Source organism: Arachis ipaensis, chromosome B6 (assembly GCF_059453495.1).
Source record: "Arachis ipaensis isolate K30076 ecotype BB chromosome B6, ASM5945349v1, whole genome shotgun sequence".
NCBI lineage: Eukaryota > Viridiplantae > Streptophyta > Magnoliopsida > Fabales > Fabaceae > Arachis > Arachis ipaensis.
The window spans coordinates 148,656,149-148,677,575 of NC_142441.1; the positions used below are offsets into that span (position 1 = coordinate 148,656,149).

Genomic DNA, 21,427 nt, shown 5'->3' on the forward strand with positions numbered 1-21,427 from the left:
TACTAATTATGGATCTACAACTACAATGCATGCCTAGAAAATAATGTATCCTCTCACCTTTTTTTTACCAAAAATAGGAGACTCGAACCCGCAACCTCTTAATTGAATATGAAAAGACTATGCTATTTGAGTTATATCTCATTGGCTCTCACCTTTTATTCTTGTTTGATTTTACAAAGTATGATTTCACCTCTTACAACATTTGTTTTACATATTTTCTTTTAGTTTCATTTAAATCTTATATAAAGTGAAATCTACTTACAAAATAAATTGATATAAAAATTTAAGGAAAACTATTTTTTGCTAATTTATAACTAATTGTTTTATACGGATGTATTTTTTTAAAGATTGAATTTCATTTTGGTTCAAATTGAGTCAATTTTCATAAATTAAATTTATGGATATTCATGATCTATTCTAAATTGATCTTTTTGTTTTAAATCATGTCTAAAATTGACTCAACTTATTTTTGAGTCAAATTTGGATCAAATTTTAAGTTGGTCCAACTTGACTATCTTTGAGAAGTATATTATTCAACAAAATCAATGATGAATTATACTTTTATATTAGAACTAATAAATTTTAGATTATATAATGTTATTTATATTAAAATAATTTGTTTTTATATACATCTTGTATAATATCTTTTGAATGTTATCTATAGTTACTTTAAATTCATGTACATTGTTTGGACAATGTGTTGACTCGGTTTGACCAAGTCATTTTCACACACCCATTAATGGTTCTATCACTACCCAGCTATAGTTGAGATTCGAACCTGAGATGTGGCTTCTGTGAGGTCAACATATTGGTCATTGGTGCAACGCCTCGGCCACGTTTTTTTTTTTTCTTTTTTGTGGGGTCTAACTCAACAATTCGAGTTGGTCAATTTTTTTTGGGTTATAGAGTTGGTGTTTCGAAAACGATCCAAGATAACACTTCAGCCACATTAAAATTTAGCTCAGCCCAACCCCATAAATAACCCTAAAAAAAAATTGAGTGGTCATTTCACTCGTTCGCTTAAGTAAGTGTTGGGGGTTCGAATTTCGCCTTGTGCATGCAGTAATTCATTGGCCAGCAGTAGATCCTTAAATGGAACTCAGATCCGCGACGGACTAGTCCTTGACCTGTCGGGTTGGGAGATAATGTGAGAAACAAAAAAAAATTGACAAAATATAAAATAAACCAATTTGAGTTGACTAACTGCTTCGCTTACTTATCTACTTAAGCAAATATCGAGAGATTTAAATATCACATTGTGTATACAACAACTATATCTAGAATTGTAGTACATCTGGAATTTTTTTTTTTTTTGTCATGCAACTCACACACACTGTCTAAGATATTCTACTTAAAAGTTCATCTTGTACAACTTATGCCATTAGTACAAGCCTCCAACCACCAGGGAAAAAACTCCTTGAAATCTCACATGAAAATTCCTCATTTTTCTTCTTAACCTTTCTTTCTTTGCTTTTTGTTTGGTCAGGACAAAACATCTTCTATTCAGTTTTTTGCTGCAAGTCTTTACTCTCAAACATACAAAGGCTCAAGCCCATACCAACTTTATCAAGCTTGTACCTGACAAGATGGGTTGACAAAACTTACTTAAATTGCTTTTCGTTCAAAAAAAAAAACATACAGAATTGCTGGACCATAGAAGGGAGGAAAAATAAAAACTGAATACCAAAAAGTAAAAGAGAAATACCAAAAAAAAGAACGATGGAAAGACATGTAGAAGCTAATTGACCGTTTAGCCAACTGATATTAGAATATATTAGCTTTTCAAAAAAAAAAAAAAATGGTATGATAGGATTTGGCATTTTAAATAAGAGGTTTACCGCGCCCCCCGGGGGGTGGACCCAAAAAAGAAAAAAGTGGTTTACCAATTGAAATACGAATTTTTTGTTTTTTATATTGGAGTGTCAATGGTATTTTTTTAAATGTGAATTGTTGGGGTGTTATTTTCAAATGTGAAACCGTTTAATTAGAAAAGTAGAAATCAGACTGTTCGATTTATTAAGGGTACAAAGATCAGACCGTCTAATTTGTAGATGTACAGAAATCGGACCGTCTAATTTGTGAGAGGTATAGAAATCCGATCGTCCGATTTGTGTTAAAAGAAAATAAAAAATTTGAGATACATAAATTGGACCCTCCGATTTATGTACTTTCCACAATTTTAAAAAATACAAAAAATTACAATGTTAAAATATATCACTACTTTTACTTTCATACAAAAAAAAAAAAGCCATTAAAATACATGAGTTGAATAATAAAATTGTGAATTCTTAATAAATTTTTTGTGAAATTATAGTTCGACTAAAACAGGCCTAGTGGAGTTAACAGTCAATTAAGAAAAAGGGTGTTGAGCTTAGACATAAAAAAAAAAAAAAAAACTTATTTATATGTTTAAAGCAAATTTAATACTATTCTACGAATTTATTTATTCACTTACTGGGGATAAATTTTTTTTTTTTTGGTGACTTACTGGGGATAAAATTTAGTCTCCTTTTATTTGTACTATCAGAATAATGCATAATAACTAAATGATAGTATATATTTATAGATAATTTTATAGCACACCAAACATATTTTTAGAATCAATTTACATACATTTTTAGTATAAAAGAATTTTACACAAACAACTAATTATTTGTTGTCACATAACAAAAGTAACTAATTTTTTAAATTTATTATTTAAAAAAATTATCTAAATACAAAAATTTGATTAAATAACCGTGTAAAATTTTTTATATTGGTAATTCATCAAAATTTAAAAAACCAAACCAAGACATTAGGGTTGGAAAACCTCCAAGTTGGTGTCATAATCAAGCATGTGCATTTCCTAATGTCGTTATTAACCAAATAGGACTGCATTCAATGAATCTAGTTTTAGGGTTTCTACAAATACTTCAATTCCAAAAGGTATGCACCAACTCTTGGCAATTAAAACATGCAACAACTTGTCCCTGATAGAGAATAGGTGTTTGCTATTATACCTAAAAGATATTGTCTAATTGTTAAAATAGGTTAAATAATTAATTTTAAATTTAAAAGTATAAAAATTAAAAATATAAATATTTTAAAGTTATTATAAAAGATAATTTAAACAAAAATTAAGTATCAAACAAAAAATATCATAAAATTGACCTAAAGAATATGACAACAGCAAATTTTAAGAGAAAAAAAAGGTCAAGAAAACACACATAATTTTATAACTTACAAAAGGTTGAAGTTTAACGCCTCAACAACAAGCTGGATACTTTATATTTAGAGTAAAGGATAAATAGGTCCCTGACTATTTTTTCTGTAGACATTTTCATCCTCAAGGATTGGAAAATACATTCATGTCCCTGACCTCTTTAAAACGTGGACAAATTTATCCCTCCGTTGAAGTGACTCTGTTGGACCTAATAGAAAAGTATGACGTGGCTCCTGTGACGCTGACCTGGCCGTTACGGAAACACACGTGGCATGTAGCTTTTGAAAACAGGACATATTAGTCCTCCCTCACCAAAACGACGTTGTTTCACCACAACCCTCCAATCTTTCAAATTTATGAGCCCTAATTCTTCGAATGTACAGAAACGGTGAAGTGGGTGAACGAAGAGGGGGAAACATTTCGTCCCATGGTGAACAATCACTGCCTCTGGTGACCTTGTTCCATTATCATACATTGTTGGTTTTGTTAACTGGCAGACCAAATTCGAAGGCTGTTGGACCCAATGGAGAGATCCTTAATGCAAAAGAAGCATTCCATGTGGCCGAAATCAGATCCGATTTCTTCAAGTTGCAACCTAAAGAAGGCCTTGCACTAGTGAATGGCACTGTTGTTGGTTCCGGACTAGCCTCAATTGTCCTATTTGAGGCCAATATCCTAGCTGTCTTGTCGGAGGTTCTTTCGGCCATATTCGCGGAGGTGATGCAGGGGAAGCCAGAGTTTACTGACCATTTGACACACAAATTGAAGCACCATCCTGGACAAATTGATGCTGCAGCCATAATGGAACACATTTTGGATGGTAGCTCATATGTCAAAGCCGCCTAGAAGTTGCACGAGATTGATCCGTTGCAAAAGCCTAAACAGGACAAATATGCACTTAGGACTTCACCTCAATGACTTGGCCCTTTGATTGAAGTGATTAGATTCTCAACCAAATCAATTGAGAGGGAAATTAACTCTATTAACGACAATCCTTTGATTGATGTGTCAAGGAACAAGGCTTTGCATGGTGGTAACTTTCAAGGTACTCCAATTGGTGTGTCTATGGATAACACAAGATTGGCCATTGCATGAATTGGGAAACTCATGCTTGCTTTTAAATCTAAGTGCTAGCAGGAACCCAACTTGGATTATGGCTTCAAGGGAACTGAAATTGCAATGGCCTCTTGCTGTTCCAAACTGCAATATCTTGCAAACCCGGTAACTAGACAAGTCCAGAATGTTGAGCAGCATAACCAAGATGTGAACTCTCTTAGTTTGATTTTAGCTAGGAAAACAAATGAAGCTGTTGAGATTCTCAAACTTATGTCATCGACCTATTTGATTGCACTTTTCCAAGCCATTGATTTTAGGCATTTGGAGGAGAATTTGAAGAACACCGTGAAGAACTCCGTGAGCCAAGTTGCCAAGAGGACACTAACCACCGGCATCAACGGCGAACTCCACTTCTTCTTAAGCTTGATGGTACTCAGTCGGGTGCCATGGAACGAAATATTTCCTCCTCTTCGTTCACCCACTTTACCGTTTCTGTGCATTCAAAGGATTAGGGCTCATGAATTTGAAAGATTTGGGGTTGTGGTGAAACGGCTTCGTTTTGGTGAGGGAGGACTAATATGTCTTGTTTTCAAAAGTTACATGCCACGTGTGCTCCCGTAACGGTCAGATCAATGCCACGGGAGCCACGTCAGACTTTTCTATCAGGTTCAATGAAGTCACTTCAACGGAAGGATAAATTTGTCCAGGTTTTGAAGAGGTCAAGGACATGAATGTATTTTTCAATCCTTGAGGACGAAAATGTCCGTGAAAAAAAAGTCAAAGACATATTTTTTATAGTCTTATATTTTACATTTTCTAGTTCTAACATTATAATTTCTCAAATCTGTCATAATTGTCATGCTCAATAACGTTCACTTTGGAGCCAAAATTTTTATGTTTTACTGTTAAAAAAAATGTTTGTCAATCCAAAAACTACAATTTTTTATTTTGTCTGTTACGTATTTTGTACTTTTCTTTTGCAAAACTTGCATAACCCTCCTCTGTTAAATGGAATATAAGACTTATTTTATGTAAATATAATATTCTATTGAGACACAATATTTGTGGATAACATTTTCTTAGTCTTAGCCATTGAACCATAACAGGAGCTTGAGACAATTTATATAGGCCACAAATCATTTTACAATTGTCTTTATACGAAGATGTTTTTTTTTACTATTAGATCATAAATTGTATAGTTTAATTTTGATTTGTTACAAAAATAATTTTTTTTAAAATATACCTAAACAAACAAAATACATTTTTAATACAAAAATATTTATAAAAAGATGTTTTTAGCATCTTCATTTAAGTAAGTGCGTTATGATATTATTACAACTCTAAATTCTTTTATTATTAAGTCTAAAAAAATGAAAATTCTTTTTTTTTTTAATCTCATTTTAAATTTTGTAAAACAGAAAATAAAAGAAAAGATGACGCTACTTGATTTAGCGTCTTTATGTAATAAGATTAACATCCTATTTTCACTATAATAATAGTAAATTTTTTACTATAATTTTTAAAAAATTACAGTCATCAATACTAATGAATCATAATATAATTTATCTAGTATTCCTAAACTTTTCAATAAACTAAAATATCACTAAGTTTTAACCTAACCTAAAAAGTTTTTAGGTATTAACCTAACTTACAAAAAAAAAAAAAAAAAACATCTTAATTTAGCTACTGGAAATTATCTTGACAAAGATGAAGAAACTTATTGTGTGTCTTTTAGGAGTTATTTGTGCCTCATTTTGGTTGATTATTGTTTATTGGATCTTTAACTAACTTAGGGGTGACAGTGTTTGACTTATAGGCTGCATTTGTTTTTGTGGATAGGACACAGAAATATGGACAATACATATATGTAAAACGTGTTTGAATAGAGAGAAATAGACACTGAACACAGTGTTTTTGGGACATTTTATTTTTTATTTTTGTGTCCACCTCTAAACAAAGGACACAGATAGAGACGGAAATAGGAAGGTGGATACGGTATTTTTAAAGATTTTTTTTTCTATAATTATTTTTCATTATTCTCCTATTATCCCTTTTTAGGGATAAGTACTTTTTTCGTCCCCAAGGTTTGGGGTCGAAATCAAAATCGTCCCCAACCTTTTTTTCTTATTAAAATCATCTTCAACGTTACAAAACGTTATAAAATCGTCATTTTCTATTTTTTTGGACCAAATTACCCTTAACTATTAATAAAAATAATATTAAAAAAAATAAAACCCCACCCCACCCACCCCCTCATCTCTTCGTCTCTCCCCCCCACCCCAAACCCACCCCCAATTTCCCTTTCTCCTTCATCAGTTGCCACTCCCTCACCCCCTCACCCCACTCCCTCACCCCCTCATTGTAACTCCCACCCCCCTCACCCCATTCCATCACTCCTTGCGTCCAATCCGCCGCCGCCCCTGCATCCAACCCGCCGCCGCGCCGCCCCTGCGTCCAACCCGCCGCAGCCCCTGCCTCCAACCCGCCGCCGCCCCTGCCTCTATTTTTGTTTTTGTTGTTGCTTCACCATTGTTGATTCACCCTTCTCTTTCTTTGTTCTTTGTTCTTCCTATTTTTCTTTTTTTTTTTTTAATTTTTGAAGAACATATACATGATTGATGATGGATTGTTGCTAATTTTGTAATTATTTTGTGATTGATGTTGTTGCTGAATTTTGTATTTATTTTGTGGTTACTGGGTTACTGGGAGGAAGAGAGAAAGAGGCTTGGGGAGGGAGGGAGAGAGAGAGAAAGAGGCTTGGTGATGAAGAATGGGGTAAGAGGTTTGGTGATGAAGAAGGGAATTGGGGGTTACTGGGTTAGTGGTGATGAAGAAGGGGGTAAGGGGTGAGAGGGGTGGGCGGTTACGGTGGGGGGTGAGAGGGGTGAGAGGGGTGGGGGGTTATGGTGAGGGAGTTGGGGTGAGGGGGGTGGGGTGAGGGGGTGAGGGAGTGGGGTGAGGGGTGAGGGGTTACGGTGAGGGGCTTGATGGTGGTGGTGGTGTTAGTGTTGATGGTGGTTGTGGTGGTATGGTGTTGTTGTTGTTTGGTGTTCTTGGTGTTGGTGTTGATTGGTGTTGGTGGTGGTGGTGGTGGTGGTGGTGGTGGTGTTGGTGCTGATGGTGGTTGTGGTGGTAATGTTGGTGGTAGTGGAGGTGGTGGGGTGAGGAAGGTAAAGAGGAGAATGATGATGATGAGGGTATTTTGGTCCAAAAATTCAAGAAATGATGATTTTAAAGCGTTTTTGAACGTTGAGGATGATTTTAATAAGAAAAAAAAGGTCGGGGACGACTTTGATTTCGACCCCAGACCTTGGGGACGAAAAAAGTACTTATCCCCCTTTTTATTATCTTGTGAAAAATCCTATCCATTTTATTAGATAAGTCTATTTTAGTAATTTTACATTATATTTTAGTCTTGTTTATATTTATCCAAATATAATACTAGACATTACATTAGTGTCTTATCCATTGTATCCAAACACAATACATAAAAAGTAATTTTTAGTATCTCTTTTTCAGTATCATATCATGTCCTGTCTACAAAAACAAACGCAGTCATAGAGAAAAATGGGTATTGGGGTTACTTTTTCTATTGTTTGGGTTTGGTTGTTTATTTTTGTGCGAGTTTATTGTCTTTTGTATTTGTTTTAGTAATTTTTGTACTAATTTTGTTGTCAATTATTTTTTGTTGTTTTGTAAGCAGGGACATATCTACTCTTATGAGTGTAAGGGCAAGCGTTCTCATTACAATTTAAAATTTTATTGAATAGTATTTGCCTCCACTAAATTATTAAATTTGACCCTACAATAATTTTTTATTTAACTTTCGAGTTCTCGACACTTGATAGTCAATTTGAGAACTTCATATTAGATGTCCATTATAATGATCAATCTTCAAGTTTAAATAGGATTAGTATTCTTTCTTAGAAATCGACTCGAAAAAATATTATCTATCCATTTGTGTTTCTTCTTTTGAAATTAACTTTAATTTTTTTTACAATAACTACACTAATTGAATGAACTTTTTCAACTATAAATATCATCAAGAGCTAATTGTATGAAAATTGAATTTTAAAAGATTGTTTAATGACATATACAAAAAAAAGATATTTTGATTATATTGTCAAGGTTTTAATATATGAAATGTAAAAAATTAAATTTTAAATTATATGTTATTATTTAAATTATTATTTTAGTATTTTAATTTGTAATTAGATATTTTGAAACCTAATCATATTTTACAATAACAAAATATTGTAAACACTGTTAAATTAGTAAATAATTAGTCAATAAATTAATTTTTAATAAAAAAATATAAAATGTGAATATTATATTAAATTATGATAGAGCTCATCAAAACGAGAATTTTGACACTAATTTCGAAGAATTCGATCCAAAATTGAACTGAACTCAAACCAGGCCCATGGGCCCAACCGGACCAACCTTTAAATGAGCCAAAGCTCATTTTCTCCTCCAAATGCAAAAGAAATAGCGTTCAATGCAGCAATGGAGGAGAAGAGTACGAAACCCTTACGTTAATTTCAAAATGCCGTAAGTTTTCAATCCGAGCTCCGATCGCCGCATTGTTTGCGGCCACGTGACCACCACGTCGAGCTCTACATTTCTACCGGAACAATTTAATAGGTAAATTACTTTATTGTTCTCAGCTACTCCTTCCCCCAATTTTTGAAAATTAAGTGGAGGTATTGAATTTCTTTACTCTTTGATGTTTTAGGGTCCAATTAGCTTGAGGAAATCGTTCACTCTTGCTTATACGAAACTTGGGTAAGGTGAGGATACCATAAATCCTATTTAATTTATTGAATTTATGCCTTGGGTATTAAATTAGGTATATGTGTTATGAATGTGTATTAGGTTGTGAATAAATAATTGGAGTTTGAAATTGTGGATATTGGAACTTGGAGGAAGATGAACACTAGTGTTTTGTTGAAGTTTTTGGGGCTGTGTTTGTTTTAATAACTTGCCTTGATCACTACGAGGAAACCGGCCAAGGTATGGTTTAGGTTTCTTGCATTTAATATATAATATTCTGTGAAAACTTAGGCTAGATGACCATAGAATAGGTTAGAATGTATGTGTATACATATTGTTTAGTATCTTGTTAATAAATATGTGTGGTTTGGTGCTTGTTGATTTGTTGGTGAATTGTTGATTAATGACTTGAGGATATAAGTATATAAGCCTAGAATTTGTAAGCTATGGTTTTGGTTGATGAATTTTGATAATGTATGTGTGTTGTTGATGATTTGAGGTATGATTATTGTGGTGATTGTTGTGATGATGAGGAAGGACATTATGTATTGATATTGGCAGGTTTGATGATAAATAAGATGAAAATTTTGAATGAAAATGAGGTTTGTGGAATTTTGTAAAATTTGGTTTTTGACCGAACTTTGGCGGGTCATAACTCGGTTTCCGGGACCCCAAATTGAATTCAACTTATTTTAAATAAAAATTGGTTTCGTGAAGTTTATGCCGTTCGAAGAACGGAAGAAAAACGATTTAAAACAATTAAGTTATGTTCGTCGGAAGTTTTGGTGTGGAATATGTAAATTATGCAGCTTTCTGGTTGATCATATTTTTGGCAAAACGTACGTCCACGCGTACGCGTGGCAAGGAATTTTTTACTATGCGTATGCGAGTGATCCTATGCGTACGCGTACTGATCCAGCAAGCATGTCCACACGTACGCATGACAAGGGGATGCGTGCGCGAGCTGCCTTTTCACACTCCCACGCGTACGCGTGGCCCCTATTCCAGCAAACATAGTTTTCTGAGTTTGAAACCCTATTTCAAACTTCTAAACCTCTATTTTCATTCCTTTAGTCATAAATAATAGTATTAAACCTGATAATCAGATGAAGTTATGAAGTGGGGATAACTTGGAAGTAAAGTAAAGCTGAAAAAGTGATGAATGGAATATGCAATGTTATGAATGATTATGTATAATACTTGGCTTGATTAATTAAATAATCTGAGATACGAGATTCCCTGGGTAAAGTACCGTGGCTTGCCACCACGTGTACCTAGTCGGAAACTCGATACTCTGTTGACCATACGACGTAAGGGTGACCGGACACTTATAAATTCCCGGGAATGTTACCCCCATTGAGCAATATTGATTATTTGAGAAAAAGCTGTGCATAGACTCTTGAGGTTGCACGTCGAGGGACGGTCCAAAAGTTTAGCAAACCGGACTTGTCGAGTTGGCTTGATAACCGACAGATGAGACTCATCAGCCATAGGACAGGCATGCATCATGTGCATATTACTTGAATTACTTGTTTGTGCATTAACTGGGTGTGCCTAACTGCATTTTCTATGTTAAATGTATATTTGCTACCTGCAGTACTTGTAACATTCTTGTGTTTGCCTTTATTTGTTTATTTGTCTGTGATATGTGATGAGCGGATATTCTATACGCTTTTTGGGGTTAATTTCATATAGTTTTTAGTATGTTTTAGTTAGTTTTTAGTTTATTTTCATTAGTTTTTAGGAAAAATTCATATTTATGGACTTTACTATGAGTTGTGTGTTTTTCTGTAATTTCAGGTATTTTTCTGGCTGAAATTGAGGGAGCTGAGCAAAAATCCGATTCAGGCTGAAAAAGGACTGCTGATGCTGTTGGATTCTAACCTCCCTGTACTCAAAGTGGATTTTCTGGAGCTACAGAACTCAAAATGGCGTGATTCCAATTGCGTTGGAAAGTAGACATCCAGGGCTTTCCAGCAATATATAATAGTTCATACTTTACTCAAGGATAGACGACGTAAACTGGCGTTCAATGCCAGTTCTCTGCCCAATTCTGGCGTCTAGCGCCAGAAAAGGATTAAAAGTTGGAGTTCAATGCCAGAAATGGATCCAAACCTGGCGTTGAACGCCCAAAATGGCCTTATGCACGTGAATTGCTTAAGTCTCAGCCCTAGCACACACCAAGTGGGCCCCAGAAGTGGATCTCTATACCATCTGCTATAGTTTACTCATTTTCTGAAAACCTAGGCTACTAGTTTAGTATTTAAACAACTTTTAGAGACTTATTTTGTATCTCATGACATTTTAGATAAAAAACTTTGTACTCTTTGACGGCATGAGTCTCTAAACCCCATTGTTGGGGGTGAGGAGCTCTGCTGTGTCTCGATGAATTAATGTAAGTATTTCTGTTTTCCATTCAAACACGCTTGTTCCTATCTAAGATGTTCATTCGCGCTTAACTGTGATGGATGTGATGATCTGTGACACTCATCACCTCCCTCAAACCATGAACGTGTGCCTGACAACCACCTCCGCTCTATATCCGATTGAATGAGTATCTCTGGGATCTCTTAATCAGAATCTTTGTGGTATAAGCTAGAACTGATGGCGGCATTCATGAGAATCCGGAAAGTCTAAACCTTGTCTGTGGTATTCCGAGTAGGATTCAATGATTGAATGACCATGATGAGCTTCAAACTCGCGATTTCTAGGCGTTAGTGACAGACGCAAAAGGACGAAGAATCCTATTCCAGTATGATCGAGAACTGACAGATGATTAGCCGTGCTGTGACAGAGCATGTGAGCATATTCTTCACTGAGAGGATGGGATGTAGCCATTGACGATGGTGAACCCCTACATACAGCTTGCCATAGGAGGACGTACGTGCGTGAACAAGAAGACAGAGGAAAGCAGAGATTCAGAAGACAAAGCATCTCCAAAACTCCAACATATTCTCCATTACTGCATAACAAGTAACCTTTAATCCATGCTCTCTTGTTTATTCACAATTCAACTGATAAACATAATTGACTTCCTGACTAAGATTTACAAGATAACCATAGATTGCTTCAAACCAACAATCTCCGTGGGATTCGACCCTTACTCACGTGAGGTATTACTTGGACGACCCAGTGCACTTGCTGGTCAGTGGTACGAGTTGTGAAAAGTTTGATTCACATTTCGTGCACCAATATGTTATCAGAGATGGAGGTACGGAGGAAAGGCGGTAAGACTAGATTCTGGATTAAGTTAAGTTAGACTTAGATACTCTTAGAAAATCACCTTTTATGGTTTCTGTTTAATACTTTAAGCTTAACAATCTGAGTGTCAGCGTTCTAGGATTGCCTTTGGCATTTCCAGGACTTTATATCTTATATGTGTGGCACCTTTACCATACTGAGAACATCTGGTTATCACCCCATACTATGTTGTTGTTTTTCAGATGCATGTCGAGAGGCACCTCGTTAGGCATCTAGGCTTCTGAAGCGAAGTGGTTATTGGGTTATTTTGTTGTATAGTTATGTATATATATATGTACTTAGTTTCCTCTCCACATGACTTGTTCCTTTTGACCCTCTTGGAGGCTTATGGAGAGACGGAATTTTGTTTATGTAAATTTGGATTTTGGATATGTATATATATGTGTAGATATTCTCCGGCCAGCCTTGATTTTGCGGGTTGAGTTAGGAGCTTGTTATTTTTGTATCTTTGGCCCTCTATTCCTACTTTTGTTATCTTATACTTGATAGTTATAGTTTTCTTAACACGCAAGTTAACTCGTTTTCTGAGCATTGCGCTTTTAATTCGCGATTGTTATTTTATTTGTTCTTCAAGGCTCCTAGTCTACTATTATTCTTTCTGCTATTATATGTACACATTTTATTTTAGAGGTCATAACACCACGCCACCTCTGTTTTACGGCTTAAGCGTAAAGTTGAGTGTGGTAGGGTGTTACAAATATAATTATAACAACAATTATACTACGTATACATAAAATAATCACTTGTACAGAATAAATCTTAAAATACAAATTTTGAAATACAAAATTTACATTACAAATAGGGTTAAGTACTGAAATCGTCCCTAAGGTCTGGGATGAAAATAAAACTCATCCCCAACCTTTTTTTGTTATTAAAATCATCCTCAACGTTACAAAATGTTATAAAATCGTCCTTTTCCACTTCAATTTTATTTTTTTACCATATTACCCTTCATTATTAATAAAAATAATTAAAAATAATATTAAAAAATTAAAACAAACTCCCTCCCCCTGTAACAGCCCAGACTATCCGCTAGCACGATATTGTCTGCTTTGGCACACAAGGCCTCACGGTTTTGCCTTTGACGATAGGGATGATAGCCGAAGCCCCCACACTCACTCATCAAAATGCGTCATGCTAGGGAGAGGTATCTACACCCTTATAAGGCATGCTTCGTTCTCCTCTCCAACCGATGTGGGACCTTACAATCCACCCCCTAAGGGAGCCCAGCACCCTCGCTGGCACATCGATCCGGGCTCCGACTCTGATACCATCTGTAATAGTCCAGACCACCCGCTAGCACGATATTGTCCGCTTTGGCACACAAGGCCTCACGGTTTTGCCTTTGACGATAGGGATGATAGCCGAAGCCCCCACACTCTCTCGTCAAAACGCGTCATGCTAGGAAAAGGTATCCACACCCTTATAAGGCATGCTTCATTCCCCTCTCCAACCGATGTGGGACCTTACAATCCACCCTCCTAAGGGAGCCCAGCGCTCTCGCTGGCACGTCGATCCGGGCTCCGGCTCTGATACCATCTGTAACAGCCCAGATCACCCGCTAGCACGATATTATCCGCTTTGACACACAAGGCCTCACGGTTTTGCCTTTGACGATAGTGATGATAGCCGAAGCCCCCACACTCACTCGTCAAAACGCGTCATGCTAGGGAGAGGTATCCACACCCTTATAAGGCATGCTTCGTTCTCCTCTCCAACCGATGCTAGGGAGAGGGTTGGAGAGGGGAACGAAGCATGCCTTATAAGGGTGTGGATACCTCTCCCTAGCATGACGCGTTTTGACGAGTGAGTGTGGGGGCTTCGGCTATCATCACTATCGTCAAAGGCAAAACCGTGAGGCCTTGTGTGTCAAAGCGGATAATATCGTGCTAGCGGGTGGTCTGGGCTGTTACAGATGGTATCAGAGCCGGAGCCCGGATCGATGTGCCAACGAAGGCGCTGGGCTCCCTTAGGGGGGTGGATTGTAAGATCCCACATCGGTTGGAGAGGGGAATGAAGCATGCCTTATAAGGGTGTGGATACATTTTCCTAGCATGACGCGTTTTGACGAGAGAGTGTGGGGGCTTCGGCTATCATCCCTATCGTCAAAGGCAAAACCGTGAGGCCTTGTGTGCCAAAGCGGACAATATCGTGCTAGCGGGTGGTCTGGACTATTACAGATGGTATCAGAGTCGGAGCCCGGATCGATGTGCCAGCGAGGGCGCTGGGCTCCCTTAGGGGGGTGGATTGTAAGGTCCCACATCGGTTGGAGAGGAGAACGAAACATGCTTTATAAGGGTGTGGATACCTCTCCCTAGTATGACGCATTTTGACGAGTGAGTGTGGGGGGCTTCGGCTATCATCCCTATCGTCAAAGGCAAAACCGTGAGGCCTTGTGTGCCAAAGCGGATAATATCGTGCTAGCGGGTGGTCTGGGCTGTTACACCCCCTCTCCCGTAACTCCCTCACTCCCTCACTCAATCACCCCACTCCATCACTCACCCTCCCGTAACCCCCTCAGCCCACTCCCTCACCCCCCACCCCTCTTCCCCTTCCTCTTCTTACTCTTCCCCAATCCCCTTCCTCTTCTCACTCTTCCCCAATCTCCTTCCACCTCCTCCCTCTCCCTTTTCTCACCACCATCACCACTGCCACCATAGCCATTCATTACTCATAACAAAACAAATTAACAGCAACATTCACAAAACAAAATAAATCAACAAAAAATCAGAGGCAAAAGAAGCGCAGCAACAATATTCCAAATTCAAGCCAAATCAAAAATAGAGATTTTCATTAACAGAGCATGACATTCAGATATTCAGAATCACCAAGCAAAAAATTCAGATATTCCACAACAAATTTCACAAAAAATTCAGAAGTTTCACAAAAAATTCAGTTCACAGAATAAAAAAAACAAATTCCATAACAAATTCAGATATTCCACAACAAATTCAGAATCACCAAGCAAAAAATTCAGATATTCCACAACAAATTTCACAAAAAATTCAAAAATTCCACAAAAAATCCAGTTCACAGAAGAAGAAGAAGAAGAAGGGAACGGCGGAGCTTGAGGCAGCAGATCTGATGCCACCGAGCAACGACGACTCGCGGAAAGCAGCGGCACCGGAGCTCGAGTACAAGACAGCAGCGGCAGAACTCAGACCTCGGGGAGAGAAAGAACTTCAGCAACACAGGGAAGAGAACGGCGGTGCCAATAGACAAGCCGGAGAAGGGAACGGCGGAATTTGAGGCAGCAGATCTGATGCCACCGAGCAACGACGACTCGCGGACAGCGGCGGAGCTTGAGGCCTTCCTTCCCCTCTCCCCCGGATTTTCTTTCTCCCCCACCCCCTTTTCTTTCTCGCCCCCCCCCCCTTTCCCCCTTCCCCCTTCCCCCTTCCCCCTTCCCCTTCTCCCGATTCTCTTTCTCCCTCAGCCTTTCTTTTCTTTTTTTATTTATTTTATTTTATAATTTTTTAATGAAGGGTAATTTGGTAATAAAAAAAATAAAATTAGTAAAAATGACGATTTTATAACGTTTTGTAACGTTGAGGATGATTTTAATAACAAAAAAAGGTCGGGGACGATTTTGATTTTCACCCCAAACCTTAGGGACGATTTCAATACTTAACCCTTAAAAATAAGTTAAATAATATATGTATTTATACACAAATTTATAGTAGATACTTTGATAGCTAATTTTTTATGTAAATGTAATATTTTTATTATAAAAATTATTATCATGTTATATATATCTCGCTTTCGCTATCAAAATTTTCTGGATTCGTCACTGTTTGTAAGCAATGTGTGTTTTATCTTCCTTCTAGGGTCAAGAGTCTGTAATTACCGATCGAATTTTTTTTTTCTTTTACAAAAACATAGAGTAAAAAAAGTTAAAAACAAGAATATTCAAATAACCTCTATGAAAAAATAGTTGAAATATGAATGTTAGAAATATGCTTGTTGGTATTTAAAATTCTGGTTGATTGCCGAAACATAGGCGAAAAAATACTTCCAAAATTGAATTTTGCATTTCTTAAAATTGCATACTATTGTTGTAGGCACGTTGGAAAAATTTGGCAGGTTTGATAGTACGCTTTGATGGTTCTTGCACCTCCAATTAGTGCCAAATGCGCAGTTGTGATTTAATCAATATCCTTGTATGATGATGTTATGATTTCCTTCATTCTTCTAGTTTTGTTCCTAAGTTTGATGAAAATATCATTCTTTGTGGACAATATTTTTGTTGGGTCAATCGTGGGGAGCTCTCGACAATCGGAGAGAATTTGGGGAGGAATCAAGTGAGAGAACATAAGATGAGAAGACACCATATCCAACTCAAAACCTTAAGGTATCAAGTTAATGGGTCTCTCATCTTATAAACTCCTCACTCTTCCTTGCTTTCTTTGATGTGGGACTAACTTCAACACTAACAATCCACATCAAGCATCAACTCTCCTCTAGCTCCTCCACCACCACAAGTATTCGTCCATCACACCGCCGTAAAACACCGCGGAACACGCCGCCCGGACCACCTTTGCCGGGAAGACTTTCGATGCTTCACCTTGAATACTTTCTTAAACCTGACCGATTAAACCATCGGCTCTGATACCACTTGTTGGGCCAACCGTGGGGAGCTCTCAACAACCGGGGAGAATTCGGAGAGGAATCAAGTGAGAGAACATAAGATGAGAAGACACCACATCCAACTCAAAACCTCAAGGTGTCAAGTTAATAGGTCTCTCATCTTATAAACTCCTCACTCTTCCTTGCTTTCTTTGATGTGGGACTAACTTCAACACTCCTCACACTTGCAACACTAACAATTTTCTTCCAATTTACTTTGTTTTACTCAAACTTAATTTCTTGATTTAATTTGCTATGCAAAATTGATGTATTATGTTTTTTTTTTGTTTTCTGTTGTATCTCTTAGTTTGGCAAGTAAATGACTAATTCGCTATAAATTTGATTTTTATTTAAATGTTTATTGCTGGTTAATAGATTGATGCATATACAAAGTAAAATTCAAACTCCGACACTTATTTAAACAGATAAGTGAGCTGACAATTTGACTAACTCAAATTAGTAATTGATATATTATTTTTGTTGCTCCTTTTGGGTTGATTTAGGGTTACTTCACTAGTATACATATTAAATCATATTATGAACTTTTACCCAACTAATTATTTATCATCATATAATCAATATTATTATTTACTAAACTCAACAATAAAAATTAACTCAAAAATAATAGAATTGTTATTCAAATTATTGTAAGCTCTCATCTGTTTTACTTTCGTTATACGAATAAGAGTACTTATGAGACACTTTGATGTCAAGTTATTGATTTTGCTAGCAATATATTATTCAGGTCTTAATTAGTATAAATCAATTTGATTGTTATCTATGTTTCTTTGATGATTTTGAGTGACTAAGATATAGACAAAGACATGATAAAAAAAATAATTGTGTTTGATAATTATCATGGACATAACATATACATACATTTTTAAAAAGTTTATTTTGAATAGTGTCATCATTATTTTCATCATTCTCAACTTTTTTGCTTTTTTCTTTCTAACAATTCCAAGGCTTAAAAATTAAAATTAATTGAAGAACCAAAACAAAGTAACAACTTCACATGCATAATTCTATAAGGAATTCAAATAACTAGATTTAGCATGTATATATATACTGAAAAAAAAATAAAAATATAAAAAAGAAAACAAAAATAGAGAAGAGTGGTAAAAAAATAGGTTTAGAATTTTAAGAAAGTAAAGAAAAAAATTACTTAAAAATATAGTTTATTTTGTGTCTCAAACTAAAAGTTAACAACTTGTCATTTTAGAGAAAGTTTAATTACTCTGTTGGTCTCTATAGTTTCGTAAAATTTTTAATTAGGTCTCTAAACTTTTTTTTTTAATTGGGTTCCTGCACCAATTTTTTTTTCAATTAAGTCCTTTTAATAGTAATTGGCTTAATTTTATAGGGATCCAACTAAAAAAAAGAATTGGTACATGGATCTAAATAAAAGAAAAAAAAAGTGTAAGGACTCAATTAAAAAAAAATTGGTACAAGGACTCAATTAAAAGAAAAAAATATAGAGACCTAATTGAAAGTTTTGCAAAACTATAGCCAGTAGAATAATTAAACCTTTAGAGAAATACAAAAAACACGTATTTTGTATTTTTGTATATAATTTTTTTTTATATTTTAAAAGATAATTATTGAATATGTATGTTTATAATTTAAATTCTCTAAAATGAGAAAGTTAATAAAATAGAAAAATGAAGAATTAATCCTTATTAATTTTTTAATTTTTATAAAATATGTGTTATATTATTTTAATTTAAGAATAATTAATTTTTTATTTATTATTTTATTAAATTTTTTTTAGAGGATCTTCGTTATCTTGAGATACTGAGAATAACACAAACATCCTCAAAGCAATCCTTTATAATTGAGGATTTGAGGAAAGATGGAGAAACGTCTCTTTATAACTCCTTACGAAACCTAATAATTAGCCATTTGATAACATATCCATTGTATGACATAATAATTGGAGTACGCTAATAATTGTTTAAAGAATTTAGAATCGAATTTGATAGTCAAGCTAATTTTTTAATGTGCATAATCTCTTGTCTTCTTATTTTTCTTTTAAAATTAGACATTTGAATATATTACACCAAAATTTATGCAAAATAACAAAATATTTATAATAAGACTATTTAGTGTACGAAAATTTTATTATCTTTTTCTTTATGAAAAAAATCTAATTTTTTCTTAGTTTTTTATTGTATCCCCAATTCAGTATGTTAAGAATTAATTTATAATTGTGATACTTAATTTTATTTAAGATTTTGTTATTAACTAAAGAATTATTGTATACATAAAACGAAATTTAAATTTTTAATATTTACTTAACCAAATTAATAAATTAACAATAATGCTAGGAAAGTAAGATAGTTCCAGCAAAAAATCAGCTAAATGTCTTTAAGTGAATCCAAAACCTTTACGTGGATTGTGATTATGGTAGGCATTAGGATATTTTTTTTCTTTATAAATTAGATGGTTTGATTTATCATGTTTTAGGCATTTGGAGAGAGAAAGAGGGTGAAGAGACGAAAGCTAATTAATCAGTTTCCGTGATTCACCTTACAATGATACTAAACTTATCTCCTCTTAATTTAAATGTGGTGAAACATTTAATAACTAATATTTTAAATCATAAATAAATAAAACTAATTACTATATTTATAATTAATTAAGTTATTCCATTTTTAGCTGATTTGGAGTTGACTCCATATACTTTTCCATAAATTAATTATTAGACTAAACCAATCCAACTTGATTAATTCTAATTAAATTATACCTAATGAACACATCCGTGATCCGTCTGCGTAGAAACTTAAGATTCAAGAATCCGCATTGGGAGGCATAAGGAGGTATCCACAAGGCCATCAAGTGCAAAATCACAAAATCACAGAGACGATTGATAATTATCTTAAAAAACACTCAAGTTTAATAACATGACAAATTAACCGATTCTTATTGTTTGTATAACGTTAATTTACAGAGACTGATTTAACAAAACAAGTATTAGAATTATATATACTTTTAAAATTATTATTTATTCACATTTTTTTAACAATTAGGATAATAATGCGACAAAATTAAAACAAATTAAAGAACCCTATTCATCATCTATCTGTGAAGTTGGAAATATGAGGATGCTGCGGCACAATGGACAAGAATATGGCGACTGACAGTTGGCACAGCGTCGGAGCCAGGGGAGCAAGCAGCGATCATGAAAAACATGCTTGCAATTTGTACGAACAATTTCTACGCTTGAATCTTCATTACCATGGTCAAACTTCTCCAAGCATATGGCGCATTCAGCATCATCATCTTGCTCATCAGAATCTTGAACAACATTGTACGAGGTAACGTGAAGGTTCACAACAATCTCTCGCGTGTTGGAGTCACACCTTCTTGCAGTTTCGACTATGTCAGGTAAAATTTGGTCTAATAGCTCAGGAGACACACTTAGTGAAGAACAGATTTCATGTAACAAGATTGTGTCTTCTCTGCTGAGCTCTGTGAGTGGAGTACCACTCCATAGGATGTCTGAAGGAACCAAGATTGCTTCCGTGGCTGTACTTGTAGTAGAAGAAGACTGAACCTCAGGACCTGGGTTTGAGCTTTCAATAATTTGGATCAATTTTTTGGTGCAATTGAAGATGATGGAGAAGCAATCACCCAAATCAAACTCTTCTTCAATGGGAGTGATTTGCAAAGAAGAATAGGGGAATTCCATGGAATCGTATTATAACAAGTTATTCGGGGATTAGGAAGTTATAAGGGTTGGAAGGGAATAAGAAAAAGAATGACACAACAAAATCATGTAAATTGTCTCACCACCAGAAGTGTTTAAATAGGATTCTAACAAATTAACTAAAAAATAAGATAACTTAATTCAAATTTTCTAAAGATAAGATAATTATCATAATTATGTATTAAATTATAAAGATAACTAAATTGAAACTTGATTTAAACTTGATTTATTTTAGGATAAATTGTATTTATTTAGTGTAAATTAAAATTAATTAATTTAATTTATATTGAGTTACAAATGAGACAATTATATAACACAATTCAATTTAAAACATCTACTTAATATTAATTCTTAATCTATTTATTCATATAATTTATCCAAAAATAAAAATTGCCTTATATGAATATGAATACAGATTTTTTGTGTTGAGTAGTTAAAATAAGTGTTTAGAATTAATTATATGTAAAAAATTAAAAATAAATAAAAATATTTTAATTTTAGATCAATGAAATTAAATGTACAAAATGATTCTTAACTAATGATTCTTTTTATTTATTTACTTTCTTTCTCATTTATAAATCTACTAATAAATACTATATAGTAATACTTTTTTATTATAAATTTGATGGTGAATCCTTCACTACTATAAAAAAATTTAGATGTATAATATTATTTTATATTATATTATGGTCAATTATATTTGTGTAGCATTGTTGTACTTTTTTTTTAAAGTAACTGAATTTTGAACTCCTTACCAAAAGTAATACAATCGTTGTACTAACTAACATGAGTTGCATAAT

The 21,427-nt window shown here is 34.7% G+C and overlaps 1 protein-coding gene and 1 pseudogene across 1 annotated transcript; one reads left to right on the plus strand and one right to left on the minus strand.

The window, feature by feature from the left end:
• Positions 1-3,639: 3,639 nt before the first annotated feature.
• LOC107647697 (phenylalanine ammonia-lyase pseudogene) lies at positions 3,640-15,541 on the plus strand (annotated as a pseudogene).
• Positions 15,542-19,985: 4,444 nt separating this feature from the next.
• Positions 19,986-20,609, minus strand: LOC148563109 (putative E3 ubiquitin-protein ligase RHY1A). The gene has a single exon (XM_088491176.1). It carries the CDS (start codon positions 20,607-20,609, stop codon positions 19,986-19,988), a length of 624 nt encoding a protein of 207 aa, XP_088347302.1.
• Positions 20,610-21,427: the final 818 nt, after the last annotated feature.